The 10364-nt window shown below is 31.0% G+C and overlaps 1 protein-coding gene across 1 annotated transcript; it reads right to left on the bottom strand.

Moving 5' to 3' along the window:
* Window positions 1–4370: 4370 nt before the first annotated feature.
* LOC139516137 (DNA ligase 1-like) lies at window positions 4371–8348 on the bottom strand. Its single transcript, XM_071306017.1, has 6 exons — window positions 8230–8348; window positions 7433–7596; window positions 6751–6918; window positions 6271–6345; window positions 5147–5422; window positions 4371–4851 (listed from the first exon to the last, which is right to left on the bottom strand). Exons 2-6 carry the CDS (start codon window positions 7587–7589, stop codon window positions 4487–4489), a joined length of 1041 nt encoding a protein of 346 aa, XP_071162118.1. The 5' UTR covers window positions 7590–7596; window positions 8230–8348; the 3' UTR covers window positions 4371–4486.
* Between the last annotated feature and the right edge of the window lie 2016 nt (window positions 8349–10364).

Here is a 10364-nt window from a genome sequence, read left to right as displayed (position 1 = left end):
AAAAATAGAAAGATTTTTTCCTCAGATACACGAACTTTTTTCAAAAAATGTTTGACGACTAAGGGGCATTCTATTTCAAAAGTTGCACCAAAAAAACAGGCAAAGAATTGCCGCCAGTTTTGTTTCAATCACTTGCTTAAATTATTAAAAAAAATCAAATTTTACATTTGGAAACATACGTCTGGGGTAATGAATTTTAAGCATGGTAGTTTTGATGATTTTTTTACATAGATGTATTTGATATCTTCGAAAGTTGATTTTTTTCCTTCATTATTTCTATTTATTTTATAATTAAAAAAATAAAAATTCATGAACACATTTATTTTAGCATATTCTATCTTCATTAAAATAGCACGACTTATGGTTATTATAATCTATATGGTCGTTTAAGTAGTGATCGTGAGACTTCTTGAAAATTGTTCAGGTTTGAACTACATTGATATGAGGACATTTTTTTATACAAGACTAGATTACTTATTAATTAAAAAAGTGCTTGATATTGATTAGCGTAGAATAACTGAATGCATAACTATCAAAAGATGTTAAACCAAAAAAAAAATCATAGAAATCTTCATTTAAAATATAATGTGAATTTACCTAGAACACCAAAGGCTTTTTAAGACAAAATGGAATGAATGAGATTTGAAAATTGCAAACATTTTTTAGAAAAAAAAAATAACATTTCGTGATCTACAAACTGCTTGCTGTCCAGTAATTTGAACATTTAACAAATGATTTTAAAAGAATTTTATTGAAATCAAAGGCAAATCAAATGTAAAAAAATCAAACTAAACACAGGAACACCGTGATATTTAAGAGATTTTAACTTTAAATCACAGATCAATCGAGGTATAGAGATATTTCAATATTTTTAGCTATCTATTAGAATTTTTATAAATGTTGGCTATTTCATATGGAAACGGGTATTGTAAGTTGACTCATTCAAAATGCTTAATTTAGTTGATATGTTAGGAGGTTCATTGATACTGACTGACCTGCTTCATATCTGTGGGCGATATTGAATGATTAGAATGTAGCAAGAAAGATAACTCTATTTATTCTTCTGAGATGGTACTCGTGCAAATATCGATAGCATAAAACTTGCTTGGAAAAGGCAAATTTAGAATATATTTTTGTTAAAAGGAAATGAATGACTATATTGAATAATAAGGACACAAATCTGGCTGCAAATAATCTCGAATTTCGATAAGTGAAGTAAGACAATAGCGATCAAAACTAAGGAGTAGGGGGGGGGGGGGGGGGGGCAAGGGGTTTAACTGTTATGTTGTTATGGGGCAATTTAATTCTTTGTTATCTGTTATTTTGAAAATATATTTGCTGTTAGCTGTTATTGTCTTATTCTTTGTTAGCTGTTATTGGGCTTTTAATTTTTTTGTTATCTGTTATTGTGATAATGTATTTGCTGTTAACTGTTATTGAAAATTGGAATGTTAGCATTTTTTTTTGACAGTCAATATTCGGTATAAATTGAAGATCGTTGGCCATTGGGGTCTACCACTACTGATATGTTTGTCCCGTATTCAGAGAAGGATTCCATTAACATATACCCATCACAGAAGTGTGGTCCAGGACAATTTAAGTATATATTATGATTATCCTTTGTAATAAATTCCATTTTTTTTATGAATGTGTATTTAGAATTATCTTAAATTTTTGTATGAGAATAATGTTCCTTGTTTTCCGTACGAACATATTAAATTAAAACAGTTCTTAATATGACAAAAAGGAAAACATATGGCCAGGAATATATATCTGACAAGGATCTCAATTAAGGACTAGGTCCTAACAACCACTTAAACTTTTATATAATATGGTACATAGACTCAGCTCTGTGATTCTTTTCAAAGCAGAACCAAATGCATTGTACCATGAAAGTTCCAACCATGTACTTGGGTCCGAAGCTGCACATAACTCATTACAAACAAAGAGTTATTTCGCTTCAAGCCATTGTTTCCCTACTAAACTATGTATTCTACTTACTAGTACACTTGGTACAATCAAAAACCTCAGCTGATAAAAAATTGTTCAAATAAGGCCTTTGAAAATAGTGGCATAAATTGCTTTTAGAGTGTTAAAAAGTACTTGATAAATTGCATGCTTATAATTGGTGCTTTTGATTTTTCTACCCTATATACCACTTTGCCTCATAGTTTTATTAAGAAAAATTCACACACCTCATTAAATGGTCATTTAGAAAAAGTCAGAATATTCAAACTCTTTTAGGTCACTTTTTTGATTAGCAACAAAGGGAGCTTCAGACAATATATATAAACAATACACCAACGTTTCATGAGAACTGCTGAAAACATTTTTGTGTTAATGTCTGAAAACTGGAAAATCACCCCTTTTTAATTAATAAAACCCGTTCACTCGGAAACGTAAAATCTAAATTTCATAAAAATTGAAAGTTACCTCATGTTAATAGATCTAAACAATTCACCAAAATTCCTTGCTTTGTGAAAGCATTTTTGAGATATTATCAGAAAATTGAAAAAAAAACACCAATTTTATTGAATAAAAACCCATTACCCAGAAACTTAAAATCTAAAATTTATATAAAAAAAAACAACCCAAAAAGGGAGCTCACGTCGATAGATATAAACAATTTCCCAAAGTTTAATGCAAATGGTTAAAGAGTTTTTGAGTTAATGTCCGACATGTTGACAACAGACGGACAACAGTATACCATAATACGTTCCGTAAACGAGCGTATAAAAAATATTATAATATATTGAGTAGTAATTTAAACACATTCTAGATACATAAATTAATACTAAAAACATAGTCATAAAAAATGAAATGCATTACAAAGGATTATATCCGTAATAAGAAATACTGATTTGTCAAAGACCGAATAATTTTAATATTTCATTTACTGTTATCTGTTTTTGTCCATTTTAATTCCTTGTTATCTGTTATGAGCCAAATCAATTTGCTGTTTTACTGTTATTGGGACCCCCCTTGCCCCCCCCTCAGTAAACAAAGACTCACAAAACCAAAGGACATTTACATCAACAGTTATAAATAATAATTAAGAAATAACACGAACTCCACTAAAAACCGGAAGTGAAATCTGGTGCTTCGAAAGGGTAAGCATTTCCTGCACCGTATACGGCATCCGTCGTGTTATTTCTTTGTTCAGTCCGGTAATGATGTAAGGTCATTATGACTGAGGAAGAATATCAGATATGATGTCTGACACACTTTTGTCATAATGGCCAATTAGCTCAATGACATGATGGCGACCGTAAAATTTCTTGATTGATGATCTTAATTTGATTGATTAATAGCCCTGTCTTAGCAACTTTTGAGAAATCAGTATTCCTCGTTCAACAAAATCAACGTACTTTGAGCTAGCTATAAAGTAACGTATCAATTGAGACACATATACTCCATATGCTGGTGCCGCTGGGATGTTGCTACACAGAAATGGAAAGTTGACTATAGGAAAATTAAAATCATCGCGATTGTCATAAATTTTGGTATTCAACCTACCATCAGCAGTCATTTCGAGAAAAAGGTCTAAATATGAAGCAGATCGATCTGTGTCGGTAGTATGTTAATTTCAAGTTCACTTGGATACACTAAATGTAAGTGATCACTGAATCTATTATTATTAAGAGGCAGTACATCATCAATATACCGAAAGGTGAAATTAAAAGACTGGGCTAATTTCTTTTCTCCTTTCTGTACAAGCCATTGGATAAATTCTGCTTCATAGGAATATAAAAACAAATCTGCAAATAGAGGAGCGCAATTGGTACCCATTGGGGTTCCAATAGTCTGTTTGAAGACCAAATCTCAAAATTAATATGTTGTCAATTAAAAATTCCAGCATGACAGTGACATCCTCGTCGGTAAAATTGAAGCTTGCAGATGGACGAGAACACCATCCAGAAGTTACAAAGGATAGACACGAACTTATAAAATGATAGGAAGAAGAACAATCAAGACACCAATGAATATGGACAAACAAAATTATAAACTGTTCCGTTTGAATTTTCTATTATACTGCGTTTAAAGATACGATTGAAAGTTTCATATTGCATTATGAGCTACTCGTTGTAATGTATTTTTAAACGAATTTTTTGTTGGTATGAGTGCCAATGAGACAACTCTGCATCTTATTCTCCACAATTTATAAAAGTAAACCATTATAGGTCAAGGTACGGTCTTCAACATATTCGTTTTTGTTAATTTTTTGTACATCAATAAGGCCATTAGTTTTCTCGTTTTAATTGCTTTAAATACATTAAGTATGCCGGGGCCTTTTATAGCTGACTATAATAAAAAATAGATTGAAGCTAAATTAAAGTCTAAAAATAAAAGAGGCTTTTCAAGGCTAAATCACACTGATTTTGGCTTTTTATTAAGAAAATGAAACGTAAAGAATATAAAAATAAATAACAACAGTTCATCATCATACATCTTTGCTTTTCTTCTCTACTTTGATACACGATAAGGATCAGAAGAATCCACTGATTCTTGCAGCAAATGTGGTTTTCTTTATAGGATTGTTGGAACTGATTTCAATGTCTTTTGCGTCTTTTTTGTCATTTTCTTTTCTTTCATCCTTTTCAATGACATCGTAGTTAGTTTTCCTTTCTTTAATCGTCCCTGCCTCTTTCTGTGTATTCTCTGAATCATTTTGTTTTCCCCCATCAACATTGATAGTTTGATCCTTGTTCATGTTTTCGTCTTCGTTTTTCTCTGTCTCCTCATTTGTTTTGACTATTTTCAAATCATTTTGTCTTTCCTTCGCAACATCAATAGCTTGGACTAGTTTCTTCTTTTCATCCTTTACTCTTTCTATCTCGATCTTCTTCATTTCTGTAAAGATAAACATAGATGTAGAATTTCAATGTTTTCAATTCAGTGCAATCTTCTACTTTTTGGCAGTGTTGATACGAAATTTGCTTGGAAATCTGAATTAACCAATTAATTTCTATTAATAATATCATAAAAATGTGAAATATGATAATTGAATAAGAAATTTGTTCATTTCTCTTATTGTTTTTTTTTTCATCATTGGCACGTGAATGTTGAAGTCAGAACGTCAATGGCAACCATCAATATTAGGGAAGTAAGGAAAAGACTGAAGAAGGTAGACATATTCATGAAATACCTTTTTCCAACATCCTTTGTGCTTTTTCACCCATCTTTTTCATCTGTACTTTCCTCTTTTCTTCCTTCTTCATTGTTGACTTGACATCTTTTGAGTATTTTTTAATACTCTTGTCGATTGCTTTGTACTGTGCTTTAATATTCTTTTCTTCTTCTTTGGCTTTTTTCTCCAGTAATTTTTCATATTTCATCATTTCTCTTTTCCTTTTCTTTTCGTCCTTCGTCGTTTCTTCGTCATTAATTGATCTTTTAGATTCAGAATTCTGGACTGGATCCTATAATGATTATACAATTAACATAAGTAAATTTTATATTGAAAACGTTGCAAACATTTTGAAAACTCATTTAAGATATATTTCAAAATTCGGTTCAAAACGACGAGCTTAATAATAATATTTTTTATCAAAAAGTCAAAAAAAGCTGTTTTAAATTTAAAACAATTTATAAATTTAATCTTGACATTCATAAAATTCAAATGACCCTTTAAAAATACCATGATTTTCAATTGAACTATCAGAAACCAACTAAAGCATATGAACACAAAGAAATAAATCTCAGTCTGGCTATATAAATGGAACAACTTTAATTGTTACCATTTTATAGAAAATGATAGATTAGGCACGTCCATCTAGCTGTTTAACCAAAGCAAATTCAGAAGGGTAGAGTATATTTCAACCTCACCGTTTGTTTACAGCTAATTTCCTAATGCATGTAGAGCAATACTTTGGTTAGCTTGCTTGCTTTGATTGAGTATTGTATAATTGTAATTGTAATTGGTATCAAATTTAAATATAATATACAGGTTTACTATGCCTATAAGTATTGTTTGAAGATATCAATCTTAAATACAAAGCTTGAGTAAACGTTTATACAAACAGAGTAAGTAAGCCAACCAAAGTTTTACTCTACAAGCATTAGGAAATTAGCTGTAAATAAAAATGGGTGTCGGGTCTTGCTGTCAGATGTGAGTACATTGACCCATTGACCATCATCTCACTGGGAATATAAAAATAGCAATGAAAACACTGTGAAAACACTGTTCCACTTAGAGTATAACATTGAACTCTTATTATCTTTAACACCTATAAAATACTAATGTTCCTTTAATTTTCTATTGTACCTTAATATTAGCATGACCGACTGCATTCTTCAATGGATTCTCTCCAATTCTCTGCTGGTGGATCTTTGTTATTATCAATTCTGTAAAGAAAAAAATCACATTACTGACTTTTTTCTCTCGCCATTTCGTTTTATTAGTTACAGCAGTTATACCAACGTACTTATAGTTAAAAATAAAAACTTTCATCTGAAATGATATGAAATCTTGTTTTCTGATTTATATATAGAATTGTCCTTTTCAGCGAAGAAAATTTGATAAACTTTCCCAATAGATACAACGACTAAGCGGTATGAGTTTTACTCATTATTAAAGGCGGTACGGTGACATACAATTTGTATGTCATTTACTCTCTTGTGGAGATTCGCCTCATTGGAAACCATACCACCATAATTTTTTTTATAAGCAACCAGATAATCTTTTATAAAAGATACCCAACCAGCAAACGTTATAGTTATATATTGGCAAAAATATCAAAGAAACATTACCCCGTCTTTGCTCTGTTGGTATATCCACGCCAATTTCTGGTTTCTTTTCTTCTATATTCATACTTTCATCGGTTTCTGCTCTCTTTTCTTCTATATTCATACTTTCATCTTTTTCTATATTCATGCTTTCATCTTTTTCTAATCTCTTCTCTTCTTTATTTTCTCTTTCTGTTCAAATAAATCAAATAAATATTTAAATGAGAAAAATGTGATATATTTTACATTATGAATAATAATCAATTTAAAACGAAAAAATGAAAATGGTAAATAAAATTATTCTCAATAAATCGAAAAAAACAAAATTAATTCAACTGTTCATATGTAACGGTTACGCTCTTGTTTGATGATTGAATATGATTTTTCGCGAATTTGAGCGAATATAAACTTTTAGCGAATTTTAGCGTCACATATTCGTGATATTGTATATACGACCCTTTTCTGCTATTGAAGGTCGTATGTTAACCTATAGACGTTTGAAGGGTTTTCAGTCATTGTGTAATTTTTAGCTTAAATTTGAAACGAAAGAGAAAGCTATCAAGTCAAATACTTCAGGAAACACTTTTATAAAATAAACAGAGAAAAAAGATGCAGGTTTAAATACAATGACAGAATCAAAAGGACTATATTTATTGGACAATTAACCAGATTGGAATCTGTTACTATGACTCATACTATGACATACTTATTTCCATTTTCCAAACTGGCCTCTTTGCCTCAGCGGCCTTCTTGTCTAGATTGTCTTCAAGTGAACACTCAAATTCAGCTGTACTACATATGGCCTCACAGAAGCCAGACACATCAAGGCGTTCCTTTTCTTTTTCTTGATTGGACATAGCCATTATAAACCTATTAATTGTTGAACCAACTGTTAGTTAATGTAACATAAAATTTCTATGTAGCATCCATCCCCTTTTTCCATTTTTTTTAATTTCGGAATCTTCTGGATTATGCAATCTAGAATGTTATCACTATTATAGATTATTCATAGTTCTACCTGAAAAATGTATAAACATCGAAGAGGATTTTTTAGGTGGGTTGTAGATCATTGAAACGCCGATAATGCAATCTTTCACCGAAGTGTTCCCGTTCTTCAGTTTTAAGTCTTTTTGGTTTTTGTTCTATCAATATGTTATATTCTAAACTTTTTGCATGTAGTAATAACGCTATTATCAAAACATATTTTTCTAATTTAGCGTTTTCAAGAGGCCCTTTTAAAACCTTCATTTAAAGTCCAACAGCAATGAAATAATATATAAATTATATATCATTTCTTGAGGCAAAATGAATTCTTCATCAAAACCTAATACGTTTTTACATAACGTTAAAAACCAGTGATAAATTATTGTCTTGTTCTGTTTTGGTAAGAGATCGTACTACTATTTCTTGAAAACAGGTTTTTTAAAAGTTTCAAACTTGTCTTTTTAATAAATAACTGGATGAAAACACGTGACTTGAAATAAGTGAAATATGAGTACTCACCAGACTTATGTTTCGATTTTTTCAAACTTTCAAAAAGCTGAACAGGACTTCTAAAAATTAATCCTGCTGTAGTGTATTGCCGATACTTCGACAATAACGTTGGCATTGGAGATATTTATGACGTCGAAGTAAGACAGCAGCGCCGCCGCATAGTTTTCTCTGATTCTCCTCTACTCCTTTTTCTGTGTGATGACGGCTAGTAAGTTGTAACGTATTTGTCAGTTTTAAAGTTGTCAACAGTGTTTGTTCATTTATTGTGTTAGAAGAATGTTGTTGCATATAGATCACTAAATAAAACAGTCGGACATGTCAATAAGAAACAATAAATACAAATGAAAATTTGGCAGTTTTGAGTTTTCCTTGCTTGGTTATTGCCAAAACCATTCGAAATATGCATATAAAGAACAGCTATCAAGGCACTATTCCAATAAAAGTTTAACATGGGATTGTTATTACTGTGTCATACTTGTCTCCCATTATTTAATTATTCATTTTATCTTCATTTGTATTTATTGTTTCTTATTGACATGTCCGACTGTTTTATTTAGTGATCTATATGCAATTCTCTGCTGGTAAGTTTTTATCATGCCACATCTCCTTTTTTATTAATATGGTCCATGTACCAGTTTTAACAACGTCATCCTGTGTTTCAGACTACAAATATACCGGGGCAATTCTTTAATCCAATAATCCTAATGTAAAAATTGGCGTAAACGGAATAAACCCTCACTTTGCTCAGGGAATTTCTATTCTATAGTTTAGAAATATCCCAAAAATATATCAGAATAAACGGATGTGGTATTATGCCAATGTCAAAAATATCAACCAGAGACCAAAGAATGAGGACGCAAGCAACTATGGATCACCCTATGATCTTCAATAATGAGCAAACACAAGAAAGGTATAAACTGCCGAAATTTATCGAAAGGAACTTACTTTAAATAAACCAAATTTATACAGTAATAACTGTCCTAGATTTAGATATTCGGTTTTACACGGGAAACTCCACACTAAAATCTACGACAAAAGGGACGATTTTTCGTTCCCTATTGTTTATTTTCCCTTTTTGGATGGCGATGTTCCTTTGGCACCATCTTACGGTGTTTATATTTCACTAGCCTGTCCCAAGTCAGGAGCCTGTAATTCTTTTGTGGTTGTTTGCTGATGTGTTACATATTGGGTTTTCGTTCATTTTTTTTTTGTACATAAATTAGCCCGTTAGATTTTTTGTTTGAATTGTTTAACATTTGTCATTTTGGGGCCTTTAAAAGCTGTCTATGCGGTATGAGATTTGCTCATTGTTGAAGGCCGTACGATGACCTAAAGTTGTTTTAAATATCTGTGTCATTTTGGTCTCTTGTGGAGGGTTGTCTCATTGGCATTCATACCACATCTTCTTTTATCATATGTAAGGGATATGTTGGGTAATCATACCACATCTTCTTTTTTATATGTAAGAGATATGTTGAGTTAAATAAACTATTTGCTCATAGTTTATTAGGCGAGTGTAATATTTGAAAAAGACGTCTAGTTTTAAAGGACTTTAATGCACCCACCTAACACACGGCTAATTTTTTTTTAAATGAAAGAATAATGATTAAACTTTGATTTTTGCCCGGTCGTCACAAAATCGTACGGTGCAGTTTTTGTAAAATTGACGTTTATTTCAGAAATTAGTTGAAAATTATAAAATTACGACATGTTTTTCAAGCAAAGGAAATAAGTCGTATCTCTTCTTTTAGACAGAATAATTAAGTGAATTAGATTCTTAAAATAATGTAAAACAATATTTATAACTGTAACTCCGCATGCTTTTGCATTCCTTCCTAAATATTTGACATTTTGTACCAAAATTTTCATAATCCCGACCTTTTCGGATCTACAATTAAATTTTTATTAAATGTTTTTGCTCTCTATCCGTTTTAGAACACACCAAATTACTCGTCAGTTATCGTTTTTTCATTCAAGATCAAGACTTTATCTCAACATTTCTTAAAATCACGAATTTCTGTAATTTTATGATGTTGGGTAAAATCACTATAATTTCCGGAATCCCTTATCTATTTCGTTATCGTTTTTTACTGAATATATTAGTCGATTTCCGTGTACTTAATAGTGCTGTTAGAGTACGATAA

The sequence above is a fragment of the Mytilus edulis genome, chromosome 3, assembly GCF_963676685.1.
Source record: "Mytilus edulis chromosome 3, xbMytEdul2.2, whole genome shotgun sequence".
Taxonomy (NCBI): domain Eukaryota; kingdom Metazoa; phylum Mollusca; class Bivalvia; order Mytilida; family Mytilidae; genus Mytilus; species Mytilus edulis.
The sequence above is the reverse complement of the archived record's forward strand: the minus strand, read 5'-3'. Positions and strand labels throughout refer to the sequence as shown.